Source organism: Sorghum bicolor, chromosome 3, assembly GCF_000003195.3.
Source record: "Sorghum bicolor cultivar BTx623 chromosome 3, Sorghum_bicolor_NCBIv3, whole genome shotgun sequence".
NCBI classification, from domain to species: domain Eukaryota; kingdom Viridiplantae; phylum Streptophyta; class Magnoliopsida; order Poales; family Poaceae; genus Sorghum; species Sorghum bicolor.
The window spans coordinates 66,177,948-66,195,408 of NC_012872.2; the positions used below are offsets into that span (position 1 = coordinate 66,177,948).

The 17,461-nt window shown below is 43.8% G+C and overlaps 2 protein-coding genes across 2 annotated transcripts; one reads left to right on the forward strand and one right to left on the reverse strand.

The window, feature by feature from the left end:
* On the reverse strand, positions 1,231-2,092 carry LOC8085402 (non-specific lipid-transfer protein 1). Its single transcript, XM_002458645.2, has 2 exons — positions 1,649-2,092; positions 1,231-1,561 (listed from the first exon to the last, which is right to left on the reverse strand). The coding sequence occupies exons 1-2, from the start codon at positions 2,008-2,010 to the stop codon at positions 1,552-1,554; spliced, it is 372 nt and encodes a 123-aa protein (XP_002458690.1). The 5' UTR covers positions 2,011-2,092; the 3' UTR covers positions 1,231-1,551.
* On the forward strand, positions 13,868-16,049 carry LOC8085403 (expansin-A2). Its single transcript, XM_002456505.2, has 3 exons — positions 13,868-14,417; positions 14,542-14,854; positions 15,285-16,049. Exons 1-3 carry the CDS (start codon positions 14,276-14,278, stop codon positions 15,586-15,588), a joined length of 759 nt encoding a protein of 252 aa, XP_002456550.1. The 5' UTR covers positions 13,868-14,275; the 3' UTR covers positions 15,589-16,049.

The window sequence follows — 17,461 nt, forward strand, 5'->3', positions numbered from 1 at the left end:
GTTGTTGTCTTGATGAAGATTATTGGCAAGCATTGGAGTCTGAAGTCTGAACATGTAAGAGTTATGATTAAAGGCTGTAAATCTGGTAAAGAAACTATAAGCTTGATCCTTGCCTAGATTTATTGTAGTGTTGACATGGAACCAGAGGCATAAGAGAAGACTCTAATCTTATGTGGAAGTGGTGGTCAGCAGGAATAAAACAAATGAAGGCCGATGAATGGCTACTACGTCAGAAATTGAGAGAAGCTTCAGAATCAGTTCCTCCCTGTAAACTCAAAGCATCAACTCAAATGGAAACCACCAACAACTAGATTTTACCGGCTTAATTTTCATGCCTCGTTCCATCTTAATTCGGGCATTGGTCATTGGGGAATGGTTGTGAGAAATGCATAGGGGGAGGTTCTGGAGGTGGGAGTGGGACGGCTGCAACAGCTATCTTCTCCTCTACACGCTGAAATTCTAGCGGCAATAATGCGGTGTTTGGAACGTGCTACATATTGGGGTGTCTCATGTACTGTTCGAGACAGATTCTACCACTCTCAGTGAAGCCATGTCTTCTCCAAACTGGGATAGAAGTTTCCTGGGGACATTATTCAAGCAAATTCGAGATTTGATGTGTTCTGAGTTTGTAATTTTTAAAGTCTCGGTTTGCAGTAAACTATGGTGCTACCCCAGTTGCGGACAATTCTCACATATTTCTTGATCATGCACCAGACATTGTAAAAAAACTCTTCTCCGGCGATACGCTGGGGATAATAATGTTTAATGGAAGCAGTAGTTTTCGAGTTAAAAAAAAACTCTCAAATTTCATAATCAGGCCAAGAAGCAGTTTCGACGTGGTTTTTAGAGCGCCACGCAGCGGCTATTCGGGCGACAAATAACGCAACGCCTCATTTTGGAAGACGTCCATGTGGCTTTGAAATTTGAGATCGGCTGACGAAAACCTCCCGTGGCACGGTTCAATTGACCATGGAAATCGAAGCTCCTTCGTGAGATCACATTACCGACGAAGTCCGCGTCGTCCTCGGGGAAGAAGATGAGATGAGGTGAGGTGAATTTGTTCATTATTATGACTTCTATTTCGTCTATGTTCTACGGTTGAGATTAGTTAGTTTCCTGGGGCATTGCTGAACTGTTTTCTCCGTTTTTTTCAATCTCATAATCAAACTGGGCATGGTCCAGCTTCGTGTGCATGATCCTTTTCAGAATCTCACGTTAACAAAGCACATGTACGGTAATGATACTGCAACAATCTAACATTTCCAAGACCACGAGGGGATACATCTGGATCGAAGCACCAACACATTACATAGAAATTACACAGCAGGGCACACCGGCACACACCAGTTCATGGCTACTCTGCTCGCGGCAACATGCATCCACGACACACGGTTACAAACTGTGTAGACGATTCCTAAACACCATAAATGACTCGAGACACAGGCACAACTCGATCTAGCCCACACTCGATCTAGCTTCAAATACCAAACCAGTAGCATTATTTTATTACTCTCAATCAGCCATGATGCATTCCTCGCACAGGACGACGCCTCAGTTAATCCTGCAAAGACAAGGGAGAAAAGGTTAAAGTTAATCTAGCAACAAAGATAACTGCTGTAGTAAATAGGAAGCGTGTATGTAGACGTACGTGTTACAGTTGACGTTGGTGCTGATCTTGTATGGCAGGGAGACGCCGCACTTGCTGGGCAGCGCGGCGGCGCGGTTGATGTAGGTGTCGCTGCCGTTGGCGCCGTTGGCGACGTTCTTGAGGCAGCCGCAGATGGTGCGTCGGTCCGGGGTGTTGTTGGCCTGCGCCAGCAGGCTGCGGATGCCGCCGCAGCAGGGCTGCGGCGGCATGGCCCCGCCCATCTGGACGAACGGCAGGCACGGCATCAGCGTGCTGTACACCGTGGAGCACGACATCGCCGCGCGCACCGCGGCCGGCGGAGCCACCACGGTCGCCGCCAGGAGCACGGCCAGCGCCAGCGTCGCGCCCTTCGGAGCAGCCATGTGTCTCACGTACGATTCGGCAGTAGTGCAGCAGCAAGCTTGAGTGGTGTTGTGTGCGTCTGTGGTTCGCGGATTCTGGTGTGGGGATACGAGGGTTTTCCATGGGGGGTTTATATAGTGGAGGGCATGTTACTAATACGGGTGGGTGGGTGGGTGGGTGCATTCAGGGGAGGAGTTAAGATGGTCCGCTGGTAGATGCATCGCTGCGTGAATTACTACCTGCTGTGCAGGAGTTTTTAACAGCGTGCTAGGAGCAAGAATCGTGCAGATGCCCTCGCGTCATCGTCGGAGCAGTGCTGCACTCTAACGTTTTGGTCTATACTACCAGCTGTGTATTCGGTTAGTTTATCTGCTTGGAAAAGATCTTTTTAGATTCAAAAACTTTTTAGATTTTAAAACTATAACACTTTCGTTTATATTTGATAGATATTGTCTAACTTTTGACTAATTAGAGGCTCAAAAGATTTTGACACTGAGGAGCTAGCCTAGCTATACAACGTGACTACGCGTACGTGATTAGTAGTACTAGCCAGCCACAGTCAGCTCTGGTTCGTGGCAAAAGGGAGCGCCGGGCGCGACCGGTTTGGGTTTGGTGATTGCTGGTCTCGGGGGCCTTGTTTACTTCACAAATTTTTTGCAAAGTTGCTACAGTATCTCTTTCGTTTGTATGTGATAAATATTGTCCAATCATAAACTAACTAGACTCAAAAGATTCGTCTCGTCAATTTCGACCAAACTGTATAATTAGTTTTTATTTTTATCTATATTTAATACTCTATGCATACGTCTAAAGATTCGATGTGACGGGGAATCTAAAAAATTTTGCAAAAATTTTGGTAACTAAACAAGGCCCTGCTTTCCTAGTGTGGCAGTCATACGAGTGGACGAGTGGACAGCTCATGCAAAACCTTCCATGTGACTGTCGCTACATGTTTTAGCATTTCACCTCCTTTCAAGTACTGCCTCCTTTCGAGAATTCAATTCTACCATGTGGTGTGCTAAATCTAATCATCTTAAATTTGACTAATTTTGTACTCTCCTCATCAACAAAAGAAATGCATTCTCGTTTTTCGAGATATCAAACGGATTGAACTTGGACTAAACTTATATAAAAAGTACAAACATTCATGATACAAAATAAATATATTTAAATTAATTGTAGAATGTATTTCCATAAAAAAAATATTTAGAGTGAAAAAAAACTAATAATATTAATTATAAATTTAGGTAAATTTGAACTACTTTGACCAGCACACATCCGATAATTCCATTATTTCACGGATGGGGGCAGCATAAAATAAAAAAATTGTCTATCATACTAGACAAGTTTTATTAAATTCAACATGAGGTATGTGCATAAAATACTTATTCAAATCATAAACATTGATATTGTTTTTATAAAAGTTTGTCAAACATAAAACCCATTTATAATAAAGGAAGAAATCAACAGATTTTAAAGGACTGGAATTATGTAGGAAAAAAATACATACAAAGCCTTTTTATGGAATTGACTATTTTATATGAATTTTGGAGGAATTGTCTTTTACCAAAAAGTTGAACTTGTGGAAAGTTTTCACGCTTTCCTACGCAGCTACGCTTTGTCAAAACTTTCAATCTTAGGGCTAATTTGGAAACAACTGGGAGGCACACCTAGAGATGGAAAATCCTCTATGAGGAACTAAATGGTTATTCAAAATATTTTCTTATGTATTTCCCATGCTAGAAAAAAGTTAGGGATCCTAAGAGAATTTGAGTTTCCAAATTAGCTCGTACAGTTTCCTTTGTTTTCTTGAATCCATATATGATTCAAGATATTCGGATATTGTAGTTCTATAAGTTTTTCCTATTTCTGTGTTTCCTAAGATAATAGTTGTGCAAACCTTTTGAGGAGCGCAAACTCTTAACACATGACCAATTATGCCCCGCACGAACGGTGCGATTCCTTGGTCTAAGAGCATCTCCAAGAGCTTGGCTAAAATGAGTAGCTAAATTCTAATGTTTAGCCATTTTATAAAATAGATAACTTCTTAAAAAAGAAGAGGTTTACAATAGCCTTGCTATCAGATAGCTAGTGCCAGAGATTGGCTATATATGACCAACGAAAATCAAGGGATAGTAAACTTTCTATTTTACAAAACCAAATAGCACATCTGTTGGAGCCTATTTTTCTACTATAAAAATTCTAAAAGACCTTTATAATAAGAATAGCAAAACTGTTGGAGTTGCTCTAATGCCACGAGACCCGTTAGAGTTTACGGGTTATGGGAGAATTGTATGACTTCCAAGATTACAAGGTATTGCTAGGGAGGCCACTGGACCTGGCGACCTGCGATGGTGGGAGAATTCGACATATGGTGGCAGAACGAGGCGGCGGGGCGCCGTCCATCGAGATGATAGGAAAGATCTCTTGAGCAGTGCAGGTGTCAAGCGCACTTGTTGGAGAAAAAGTAGCTAACGGACAACGGTGACTGCCTGGTGGGCAAGCAGTGGCGCTGGGGGAAGCCCTGTGCAGGGTCCTTGCACGTTTTGTTTGGGTCTCATTTCTCTACCGTGTTTCATACTCCTCCTCGTACGTTTTGTCTGCTTTAGGTATTGTTCAGGCCTGGTTCAGTTGGCGAATTTTTTTGGATTTCGCTACTGTAGAGCTTTCGTTTGTTTGTGGCAAATATTGTCTAATCATAAACTAACTAGGGTCAAAAGATTTGTCTTATAATTTACCGGCAAACTGTATAATTAGTTTTTGTTTTCGTCTATATTTAATACTTAATGCATGTGCCGCAAAATTCGATGGGATGGAGAATCTTGAAAAATTTTGGAAACAAACAAGGCCTTAGTTCGTCACATTGAATCTTTCGACGCATGTATGATATATTAAATATAGATAAAAATAATAACTATAATTACACAGTCCGTCTGTAATTTACGAGACGAATTTTTTAGCCTAATTAATTTATAATTAAATAAATTTTATCAAATACAAACGAAAATACTATAATATTTATTTTGTAAAAAAAATTGAAACTAAAGTTCCAAACATATTGACTAAAAAATAGCTAAAATAGTTTAGTCTCACTAGTCACCTAAGAGGAGCTAAAATAATTTTAGTTAGTTAAAATTTAGTAAGGGAAATCAAACGGACCTGAGTGCATGGTTTAAGCATGTAATGTCACCGGCTTGGATCGGCTCTCCATTCCGACTCCCCATCACCAAAGCAGCCAACGACTGCGTTTTACGAGTACTATTAACTGTATCGAAATAAAATAGGACAATAGAACCTGGAATGCAGGAGTGGCCTAAAAATTATCGGTACGTAATTTTTGGAGGTGATTTGGCCCGGATCATCCACGCCCATCTGCGCAAGTTCAATCAGCAGGGTTAGGAAGAAGTCCACTTTACGTCCCTCAACTTTTATAAAAGTCTGTTTTTTATCTCTGAACTTCAAAACCGAGTAAAATACATCCCTCAATTTTTGAAACCATGCATATTACGTCCCTGACATGTTATGAGCGGTTTTGAAGGCAGTTTTGTTTTTTTTTGGCTGAATATTTGTAAAATTATAGTAAATCACATAAAATTCATAAAATATTAAATCTGATTTTGTTGGACTCCAAATAAGTAGATCTACATAGTGAACGTATAATATAGTACACTTTAGTACAAATTTTTTATTGTAGCTTTAGATCTGTGTTTTTCTATAATTAATTAGAATAATTCATAGCTATAGTTTGTATGGTACACTTGTGGTGAATTTTTTATGTTGGACTAATTATTATATGTTTAAACTATGGTAAAAAATTCGTACTCCTTAGGTCATATATAACTTAGTTATAGATTTATTATAATTTAACAAGCATAAACATAAATAAATCTATAACTAAGTAATACGTGATTCAATGAGTATAAAATTTTTACTATAACTCAAACATAGAATAATTAGCTCACCATATAAATTTCATCACAATTGGACCATAGAAAATGTAGCTATAATTAGTCTAATTAATTACAGAAAAACAAAGATCTAAAGATGCATCAAAAAATTTTGTACTAGAACATACTATATTATATATTCAATGTGTAGATCTATTGATTTGAAGTCCAACAAAATTGAGTTTTTTATTTTATGATTTTTATATGATTTACTGTGATTTTTCAAAAAAATCAGCCAAAATAAATAAAAAGAAAAAGGTAAAACCGCTTTTAAAACCAGATTGTAATATGCACAGTTTAAAAGATGAAGGATGTATTTTGTCCGGTTTTAAAGTTTAGGGATGAAAATCAGACTTCTGTGAAAATTGAGGGACGTAAATTAGACTTTTTCCGCAGGGTTATTGGCTTCCAGCTTTCCAGGGCCCGACTCGGGACGCGCGAGCGTAGGCAGATGCAGCCCAGCATGGACCAGAGATGCCGCCCTCGTCCTGTATTTTTCAGGCTTGGATCTGCGACCCCATGCATCCGCGGCAGGGTTGCAGGATTGCAGGGGGCGACGGACCGGCCGGTGATTTATGGAGCTACGCAGAGCGGCCATGTGATAGCCACTCGCGATCGATCGCCATTTACGGCGCCTGGCTCTGCTGCTTCGGTCCAGTGCCGGCCCTATGATTTTGAGGGCCCTCTGGCGAATTTGTCGTGTGATGGCCCTTGTAGATCATAAAATCTTATATTATACAAGGTCTATTCGCTTGTCTAAAAAGCTATAGCTGAAAGTACTGTTCATTGATTTATTACGAGAGAAAAACACTGTTGAATGAATGATAGATTCGGTAGATAAGCTCAAGCATTCTAATTTGCTAAGAAAAACATAACTATATGAGTACAAAGTACTAGACAAAAATTGAACAAAGAAAAAACCTAGGACCTATACAATTTAGACGTAAATTGATTTAGAATCAACATTCACAAATCACAAAAAGGACACAAGGATATAAAGCTTTGCCTCAGCTAGTCAGCTGCCTAGTTGACATCTAGAATGTCGTCGTTTGGATTCTGGAACTCGAGCATCGGAACGTTGATGATCAATGCTGATGATGCTAATCATGTGGTGATTTTATTGGTACTGCGTACCTATGTCTCGCCGTCTAAAAAAAACTCCTTTTGCTGATGAGCCGCTGCACTTTCTCGTTAATCCTAAGTTCTAATGGACTATAACTAAATGGTATGAGGTCTTATATATTTGGACTTGGGCCCCTATCTTGCTTGGGCCCTCGGCCGTCGCACCTGCTGCCCACCCCTTAGGGCCGGCACTGCTTCGGTCGGCAGAGGACGTTCGGCACGGCGGTTTTTAATGTCCCCGGACCTACCCTACTCACGCGCCATTGCGCCAACCTCTGTAGGAGCTTCGATTACCACTTCGTGCTACAGGGCTACAGGCACTGCTCGATCACGACTCGTCGATCACGCCGGACGCAAATGGCGATTGACGAAATTGTGCTAGCGCTACACATGGCACTGATGGCAGTGGTTACAAAGGTTGTTGGCAGTTGAGAGAATTAACTGTCCCTGCATCGTCATTCATTTCGAGAGAGAGGCATTCGAGCAGGAGCCGCGTTCACTGTAGCCAGCGTGGGCGTGGCTGCACCCATGGTTCGAGAGACGACAACAAACCAATCAAAACCGCGTTCCGTCCAAACACAAAGGGCTTGTTTAGTTCCAAAAAATATTGCAAAATCGACACTGTAGTATTTTCGTTTGTATTTGACAAAAATTGTCCAATTATAGACTAACTAGGCTCAAAAGATTCGTCTCGTAAATTTCGACTAAACTGTACAATTAGTTTTTATTTTCATCTATATTTAATACTCAATGCATGTATCTAAAGATTCGATGTGACGGGAAATCTGAAAATTTTTGCAAAATTTTTTGGGAACTAAACAAGGCTAAAAACAAAGCGCCCGATGTAGCGTGTGATTTGTACGTAGTACTGTATTGTTAGTTACAGTGCGTGGAAACTCTGAGTGCACTGACAGTTAGCAAAGTCCAAACAAGAAAGAAGAAATCCGGCATCAACGATCAGCGCTATGGCTCCAAACTGCGAATCACTTCTTATTTGCTTCTGCGAGTGAATAGTCGGACCTTCAACACTGTTAAGGCCTCGTTGGTTTGTCGTTCCGGCCAGAAATGAATCCTGATATATTTATGAAGTCCTGGAAATATTCTGACCAAAAAAGTGCCCCATACACAAGGGGGGAAAATCTCATTACTGAAGCGATCAACTTGTTCGTTTGGCTGATAAGTTATGGTAAAAAAGTACTATTAGCTGATTTGTTGTGAGAGAAAAACACTGCTAAATAACTAACAAATTCGGCTGATAAGCTCAGTTCCGGTTAACGTCTCTTTCAGAAGAGCTTTGCTTGCAGATAACCCGTGCAAGAGTGTATAATATTAATCTAAACAAATGTTTGAATCCTTTTGTTTGGAATCGACATTTGTGGGTTGTTCTCAGTTAAATTGATATACATCTTACCAATAAAGGAAGTTAAAACTACCCAAGAAATTTGTCCTATGAAACTACCTTTTTTCTAAAGGTGTTGACACTACAAAAAAACTTGTTAATTCATGATGGATTTTCGGTGATGAATTTATAAATTGTACTAGAGAGACACAATCTATGACTATAATTTTTTAATAGTGGGATGTATATTGTATGTTATATAATAATTGGCTAAAAAATAAATAAATAATGGGTTGGAACTAGAATGTAAATGGGCCGAAAACAAGATGTAAATGGGTTGACAATATATTGCAAATGGGCGCAAAAAATAACCATCTTTGATATTGGGCTGTTAATAAATGGGCTGAGATGCCGACGTCATCATCCACATCTTCATCCATGTCATTCTCCACATAAGTATCTATATAAACATCTATGATGAGGTGGCAAAATATCCATGACGGTTATTTTTCATCATAGAAAATAGGTTTGGGTTGGGCTACCTAGGTCTTGAGCTCTACTGTGATGGTTTAAGATCATCACCATTTACACTAATCTGTGATGATTTTGAAAAACCGTCACACAGCTCAATTCGCGATAACAAAGATATTGCATAGTGATTAATTTTTGGTGATCCATGGTAGAAAATTTTTCATCATAAATTATGTGGTTTCTTAAAAGGGGAGGAATCCTCACTGAAGGATAACTTAGGTAGGTGGAAGCGAAATACATTTATGATCGGAAGGAGAGACCGGTGAATACATGGGAGCTTCTTGTCAACGGCCTTGTATTTTTTTCAAGTGGAATGTACTCTCTCTATCCTAAATTATAAGGCATTCAAAGAATCTTGAAAAGTCAAAGAATTTTTAGTTTTACCAAATTTATATGATAAAATAATAATATTTTATGATATTAACTAAGTGTTATTTATTAATTATATTTTTATAGAATATTTATTTGATGTCACAAATTTTTATAGTTTTTTCTATAATTTTGGTCAAATTTGAGATATTTTTTCTATAATTTTTATTAATTATATTTTTGTAGTATATCTATTATATTTTTATAGTATATCTATAATTTTTTCATAGTATATTTTTTTCTCAAGTGAAATGTAGTTTTTTGCAGCTATGGATGGCCTTTTTATTACGACGACAGGGCCGAATCCGCATCGGGCCGAGAGCCTGGCAACTGCTCCGCTGGCCCACGGTTCTATGCGTAGTTGGGCCATTTTCGAAGATTTGTCGCGCCAGATGTAAGTGGTTTCGCCAGTTGCAAAATTTTTTGGAATTAAACAAAGCCCAAGAGTGAAGATGCCTAGGCCCGGGTACCTTTTGGATCTTGTTTAGTTGACCCAGAATTCAAAAACTTTTAAAGATTCTGTCACATTAAATATTGCGGCATATATATTAAACAATAAATATAGATAAAAATAATAACTAACTATATAATTTAACTGTAAATTACGAGATAAATCTTTTAAATATAGTTAGTTTATAATTAAATAATAATTATTAAATAAAAATAAAAGTGCTAAGTACCGAAAACTAATTTTTTTTTCAAAAGTAATCAAGGCTGAAGCTGGCAGACCCTTGGAAAAGTCTTTGCACGTCGGTTAGCGCATTGGCCCATTGTAGCGTGCAGTACAACTAGCGCAAAGCCTGTGTCTCTTCAGTGCTACAAACAGCGTCACCGAGATCTGCCGAAACGCAGCGCACCCCCGCGGGTCGCGGCGCACGTAGTAGGACCAGCACGCACGCCTCCGTCCCTCCCACGGTCCCAGCGGCCTCCATAGCCGCCAGCGACGCCTGACCCGACGACGGTGGTGTCGCCTCGGCACGCGCCGGCCGCGGGCACTATGGCAGCAACAGCCGCGCAACCGCGACCCCTCGGGCCGGAGAGAGGACGAGGACGAGCGGGACTTTTCGCAAGCGCGCCCGCCCGCGTGACGGGTAACGTGCAGGTGGCAGCTACCCACCGGCACGGGGAACTGGCGCGCGACGTGACGAGCCACAAACCCCGCGGCCGGCCTCGGCGGGCGAGCGCGCGGCAGCGTTTCGCGCCCGGAGAGCGACGCGCACATCGGGTCGGTTGGGGTTGGGGGGCCATTAACCAACGGAAGGCCCGGTCGTTAGCCCCGGCCGCGCCCGCCGTCCCACACCACCCACATGCGTGCGCGACCATGGCCGGGAGTGCGCGCGCCCGCCGTCGCTGTCGTTTTGATCGCGCTCTTTCCTTGGCCTGGCTCTGGCTCTGGCTGGCTGGCTCGCCGTTGGTATCGTATCTACGACCGGCCGGCCGGGGCCGGATCTCTCGATCGTTCTTTCCTTGATGGCACTTGATGAGTTGTAGGACGCTTGCACTTGTGGTATGTGTACTCTAACGCCTTAGCCCGAAGCGACCATGATTCTCCTCCGGCCGGTAATCATGATTCATGAGCAGACACCAGACAGCCATCAGCCGGGCATGGCCCCAACCGCTGAGAACGGAAATAGCCCATGATGGTCTGTTTCTGGCTGCGTCACCACTGGCTCACGATGGGATTTGGCAATGGCAAGGGCGGAAAGGCAGCCCTTCGGGGAAAAAAAATGAATAGGGTAGTCCTGCTATGGGATTCTCTCTAGTACAGACACAGTAGGCAGGTTGTTGCGTTCTCCCGGTCCCGGATTCACAGAAATCTCTTTTCGCGCGGGCCGGGGCGACCTGATGAGTTTCGGAGCTCCGGTCGCTGTCATGGGACGATTTTGTGATCTATTTTTGGCGTGCTCCCCACATGGCTTCCGCTCTCACTCCCTCGTGCAGCCATCACATCGTCGGTGCCCCGACGTGAACAGCTCCATCCTGTTTTTGTACTTTTGTCTACCTATCTACAGAGTAAAAGATAAGCCATTTTCTTTTTGAGAGACATAAAGAGAAACTACTGAGGCCTTGTGTAGTTTTCAAAAAGTACCTAAAAAAATTAAAGATTTTCCGTTATATCGAATTTTACAGCAACTGCGTGAAACATTAAATATAAACGAAAACAAAAATTAATTACACAGTTTGTCTGTAATTTGCGAGATAAATTTTTTAAGCCTAGTTAGTTTATGATTAGACAATTTTTATAAAATATAAACGAAAATGCTACAGTATCCGAAAGCAATTTTTTTGGCAACTGAACAAGCCTTGAAATAGTGCATTTCTGTGTCCATGCTACTGTAGTTTGGAGTATGTATATGTATGAACATGGATACGCATTTCACGTACTATTCTTGTTGGTACATAGCGAAAGTAAAACGATCTGCATCTGTTGTCTGTATTTGCAATTGCAAGAGTAACAGAGTTAACTCCAGGTCTCCAGCTAAACTCCACTGTTAACTTTAGAAAGGCGATGATAGTTGCCAAAAGTGAAATCAGAAGCCAACGATCCAAACAACCAGACACTCTCGTCAGAAAAAAAAAAAACTAACAATTTCTTTCAGGTACATGAAGCCTATGGTTTTTTGAGACCACGCAACAGCGCGTTTTTCATTAAGTGGAGTACATGAAGCCTATGGTACTGCCGGGGCTCTATCGTAGTAGAATGCTTCCAAGAGAAGGCGAATCAGGCAGGATCAGCGCTAATGGCAGGGGCCAGGCCGTGATCTCCGGGTGGCCACAGGCCACTCACTAGCTAGCCTGCAGGCCAACCCTCCCATGTGCAACTAACATGGCGTGGGGACACGAAAGGGATGGTTCATCAGGCCCCCGGGTCGTGAGACTGTTGCTTTTCGAAAGTGTGAAGCTAGCTAGCTAGCCAACGCACGTTACGATGCTTGTTATCATGTTTGAAAGGCACAGAGCATGACAGGAAAGCTAACCTCGATGAACTCTGTTGTCTCGCGTAAATGTGTGAGTCTGTGTGTGTGTTCTTCACCTGATCATCCACTGTTCCCGTGTTCTGAAAAAGGAGAAACATCTGAATTCACAATGCTTGCACTTCTGAAAAAGGAGAATTTGATGCGTCACCCATTGTGTTTTTTTTATCACGTCACCCACTGTGTTTGTACAATGAAGAAACAAGGGAGACATGAACATGAAGCACGTCACGTTTTGGTTGGTGCCCGGAGAAAAAAGATGCTCAAACTAGCTAAAAGCAGCCAGAATGCATGGCAAATGTCTCTGCCATTGACCATTGGGTGAGCTTGTACGTTCATCTTGGCAGCTCCAGGATCCATGTCTGAGCAGTAAGCAGCTCCTCCGGGAGACTGACCAAGCAAGACATGCGCAGCTGCAGACACCTGTCCAGGAGCCACATGGTGCAGAGATCGCCGGAGCGACTCGATCTGCTCTTCGCGTCAGTTGGATCAGACGCAATCTTGGACTTGCCTGCGTGCGCATGCAGTGTACCGGCAGGCTTGTCTGAATAGTTGGGTTTATAAAACTAACCCTGCATGCTCCACCTACGCCCTACCTACGTGGCCATGTCCAGGCTCATGCAAGCATGTGAGCCCTTCTTCATCACGCGCCGACGAACAGAAATGGCTCTGCCTTGCCCTTATCGACACTATAATCTGAACTAATCATTGGGATGGGCAATGTATCGCACGGAGTACTGAATATTTGGTAGGAAATGGTAGTTGTTTATGCATCTACTGCCTGAAGATTCCGGTGTGGTTAGTCTGATCACTTCGGCTATAAACGGCTGCTCCACTAGCAGCTAGTCTGATCAAGATTACTTTTTTCCCCGGCCGACGAATCTATCCAGTTTAACCGCTCCCTCCCTCTGATTACAAGCCGGCCGTGAGAACAGACAAACAGCTAAAATCCTTTCAGAAATCGAATTGCTAGCAGTTTTTTTTTTTTTTTTGAGATGCAGCTAAAAGCGCTTAACTGAAGAACGCAAGTTTGGAATATCTCAGGGAGCTTTCACCGCCACCGTTGGAAAGGGACGAAGGCATCCGATCCCTGTGCAGAGCATGTGCAGCGCTTGAATGATTTGGTTGGTTCGCATTCGCCGTACTCTACACGCAACTTGATCGAGCATCGCTAACCAAATTGCATTGATGCAGGATAAAGAAAACCGGCGCATAGCAGCGGCAATGAGCATTTCATAGCTGACTTGCATTGCGTTGAACGCTGATGCAGTGAACAATCTGTTTAGTTTCTTACCTTTGACCTAGCTCTGGCACGTAGAAAACACGCACAGCATAAGCCATTGTACTGACGTGCGCGCATCAGCATCGCACAGACATGAATCCACTAGACAGACAGGTCATGCATGAGCATGATGCAGGTGTCAGGTATGCAACAGGGAGCCCGGCCGGGACTCACGGCGATCCAGGGTCACGCGACGATCTCTCGATCAACACATGGGCATCAGCATCCACGACACTCATATCTATGTACCACACATTTCTTGTCTTGCCACTAGCCAAATAAGCCCAGACCCATGCCTTGCAGTCTCGCGAGAGAGCCAGCCATGTGGGCGTGATGCTGGGCCTGTCCGGTCCTGTACACGCACGAGCAGTTGGCGTCGTCCGCTACTTGCGCGCCCTAGCGACGAGCACACTTGCATGTGCGCCTGATTCGTATGTGCTAACCGCCGTCGTGTACCGCGGCGATCGTGGTCGGCGCTCGCCGGCGGGGGTAGCACCCAGTCCCCACCTCCCTTTATCTCTTTTGTCTCGACGAATTCCCTGCCCCTCCACGAACGTTATTAACGATTCCAACTGCCGGGAGCACTGACCGTTGTTGGCCTATAAGTACCTGGCCTCCGCGCCCCACTCCCTTCACAGCCAAGCAACTCTCCATTCCTGAATCATCAGCTAGTAGCTAGGTCGAGTCGAGGAGAGTCAGCGACTCGGTGTGTGTGCTACAATGGCAGCAGCTGCCAACGTCCTGCTCCTCCTGCTCTGCTCAACCTTCTGCTTCCTTGCCCACCGGGCGGCCGGCGACTATGGCGGCTGGCAGAGCGCCCACGCCACGTTCTACGGCGGCGGCGACGCGTCCGGCACAATGGGTGAGTCCTCTTCCACGACCGACCGAGAACTTATATATACTAGCTAGCTAGCCTCCGTTGGAAATCGAAACTGACGTTGCTGATAATGCATGCTGCGGCGCTCGATCTTCGATCTGTCATGCAGGCGGCGCGTGTGGGTACGGGAACATGTACAGCACGGGGTACGGCACGAACACGGCGGCGCTGAGCACGGCGCTGTTCAACGACGGCGCGGCGTGCGGGTCCTGCTACGAGCTGCGCTGCGACAACGACGGGCAGTCGTGCCTGCCGGGCACCATCACCGTGACGGCCACCAACTTCTGCCCGCCCAACTACGGCCTCCCCAGCGACGACGGCGGCTGGTGCAACCCGCCGCGCCCGCACTTCGACATGGCGCAGCCGGCCTTCCTCCAGATCGCGCAGTACCGCGCCGGCATCGTGCCCGTCGCCTACAGGAGGTGAGAGATACATATATATATTTCGTCGTCGGTTTCGAGAAAGTTTTCATCTCCCGGCCGGTTGCAGAGAGACTTTGTGACGCCGTGCGGGTGTCGGTTCTTTAGACCATGTTACGTGGGCCAGCTGCCGGCAGATTAACTGCTGTTTTTGTTGGTTGTTCGTCTTCTTCCGTGCGCCATGCATGCACGACTGCGACTTGACCATGCTGTTTGCGAGTAGATTAGGCGTCACACTGACCATTATGAGCTTCCATGTTAGTTGTTACTACCTTCAATTTGATAACGATTTGTGGCAAGTTGCAATAACGTCACGGTCAGCAATAGTAACACACTTGTGCTCTCATGCATATGCATGCCATGTGCTGCTGCTTGAACTGAACTTGTTGCAGTACGTTTCAGTTTCACTGACGATCGATCACCTTTTTTGCAGGGTGCCGTGCGTGAAGAAGGGCGGGATCCGGTTCACCATCAACGGCCACTCCTACTTCAACCTGGTGCTGGTGACCAACGTGGCCGGCGCCGGGGACGTGCAGTCCGTCTCCATCAAGGGCTCCAGCACCGGGTGGCAGCCCATGTCCCGGAACTGGGGCCAGAACTGGCAGAGCAACTCGCTCCTCGACGGCCAGAGCCTCTCCTTCCAGGTCACCGCCAGCGACGGCCGCACCGTCACCAGCAACGGCGTCGCGCCGGCGGGCTGGCAGTTCGGCCAGACCTTCGAGGGCGCCCAGTTCTAGCACGCCCCTCCTCGACGAGGACCGATTTGCATTTCAGACTTCGATCGATCAGAGTGTGAGCAAGAGAAGGAAACCCTCTTCGTTGTTGTAAAGAGGAGGCTCCCGCCATTCCGAGGCTGCTTGTTAATTAGCACCCGCTTAGGCATTTCCTTCCCTGATCATCATCATATAGGATTAAGCTATTTAAGTTCTGCACCGGTGAGTGATTGTTGTAGCATTGGGTTAATTAAGGAAAAACAAAAACCTGCAAGGCTGAATATTGTAGGGCTAGATGCAGGGGAGTGGTGTCGTGTAACTTTTGTTGTTACCCTGTAGCTAGCAACCCCCCGAATCCGGCCACATGGGGTGGGAGATGTTTGTGGGGATTGCATTGCACGACCGTGAACAATAATGCTTGTTTATGGTCTACTATACATGTAGTATATATGATGATATGCTCGTGGTTTGATCCTCAGTTTGTACCTTTTTTGTCTTCCATCGATCCATCTCTTTACAAACTTGTGAAAGGCCGCATGTGCATGCGTGGTCTGATGTGGTGAGTCCGTGAGTGGTCAATTTCAAAATTTGTTCCCAGCGTGTCAACTCAAAGTATTTCGATTCAACTTTTCTTCTTTCTTTTGGCGGATGTCTTCTAATAAACTTAGTTCCTAATATATTTCCATTAAATCTATCTCCAAAAACTTTACTTGATTTTTGTGAGTTTTTGGCAGCCCAAAGTTGGTCTATAATACTATGATCCCGTTTGGCAAGGCTTCACCACTAATGTATATATATACACCATCTGTTTTTTTTAAATTACATAGTACAAGACTCACAATAGGTACACACACTTAACCCTATAAGTACACATATGCAAACCTTGTTTCTATAAGCACCACCAAAAAATTGAGCCGGTAGATTTGAGATTCACGAAGTCACCATAGACACCTCCCTGTCGATAGGGAAGTCGAGGATTTAATTCTAGGTGACTAGTTTTTTTTTATTCACGGGATCAGCACGTTCTACTATAGGGACCCAACCAACTGCAAATAAAGTAGAACAATCCACTCATTGAGGTTGTAAGAGCAACTCCAAGAGTTTGGTTATTTTTATTGTGGAGGCTATTTTAGAATTTGCATAGCAAAAAGTAGACTCTAACAGACATGCTATTTGATTTTGTAAAATAGAAAGTTGACTATCCTTTGATTTTGACACTGGCTATCTGATTTTGCAAAATGGTAAGACTGGTGTGGACTTATTTTTTATTAAATTTTTTTTTATTTTATAAAATGACTAAATAATAGAATTTAGCCACTAATTTTAGCTAAGCTCTTATTGCTCTACGTGGAGCAACCCATGGGCCAAACATGATGTCGTATGGACCGCTAGTTTTTCTGTGACCTTGAATTTACAAGTAGGCCAGCATTGAATGAGTGCGTAGGCATGGGCCACATACCAGTTCAGCCTTTATGGGCCTCGACAAATCAACAATATACATTATGGCCCATTAAATTCAGCCATTGCTTATGGGCCCCGATGGGAGGCTGTTCTCTTTTTTCAGTCGTATTTTTTCCACCACTCATCAGTGTTTTTTCTCTCATAATAAATCAGCCAACAGTAATTTTAGCCTTAACTTTTCAGACCAGCGAACATGGACCATGGAATCCCCCGGCCCCCCCACCCACCCCCAACCAAAAAACTATTAATCGTAGTTCAGGTTCTCAATGAACTTTTGGTAAAAATAGAGATTCTCCTCGAACTTTAAAACTAGACAACTATATCACCGTTTAAATTATATCATTTAATATAAAAATTCAGTAAACACTTGTTGATATTTTCTAAACCACTTTAAAAATATATTTATTATTTTAAAAAGTAAAGAAAAATTCTAATG

What these genes read in the sequence shown, in the direction of transcription:
- LOC8085402 (XM_002458645.2), bottom strand. Translation starts at nt 2,010, where the DNA reads ATGGCTGCTCCGAAGGGCGCGACGCTGGCGCTGGCCGTGCTCCTGGCG.
- LOC8085403 (XM_002456505.2), top strand. Translation starts at nt 14,276, where the DNA reads ATGGCAGCAGCTGCCAACGTCCTGCTCCTCCTGCTCTGCTCAACCTTC. An exon ending in CGACGCGTCCGGCACAATGG is followed by an intron (nt 14,418 to 14,541) that starts GTGAGTCCTCTT and finishes TCTGTCATGCAG; the next exon opens with GCGGCGCGTGTGGGTACGGG. An exon ending in GTGCCCGTCGCCTACAGGAG is followed by an intron (nt 14,855 to 15,284) that starts GTGAGAGATACA and finishes CCTTTTTTGCAG; the next exon opens with GGTGCCGTGCGTGAAGAAGG.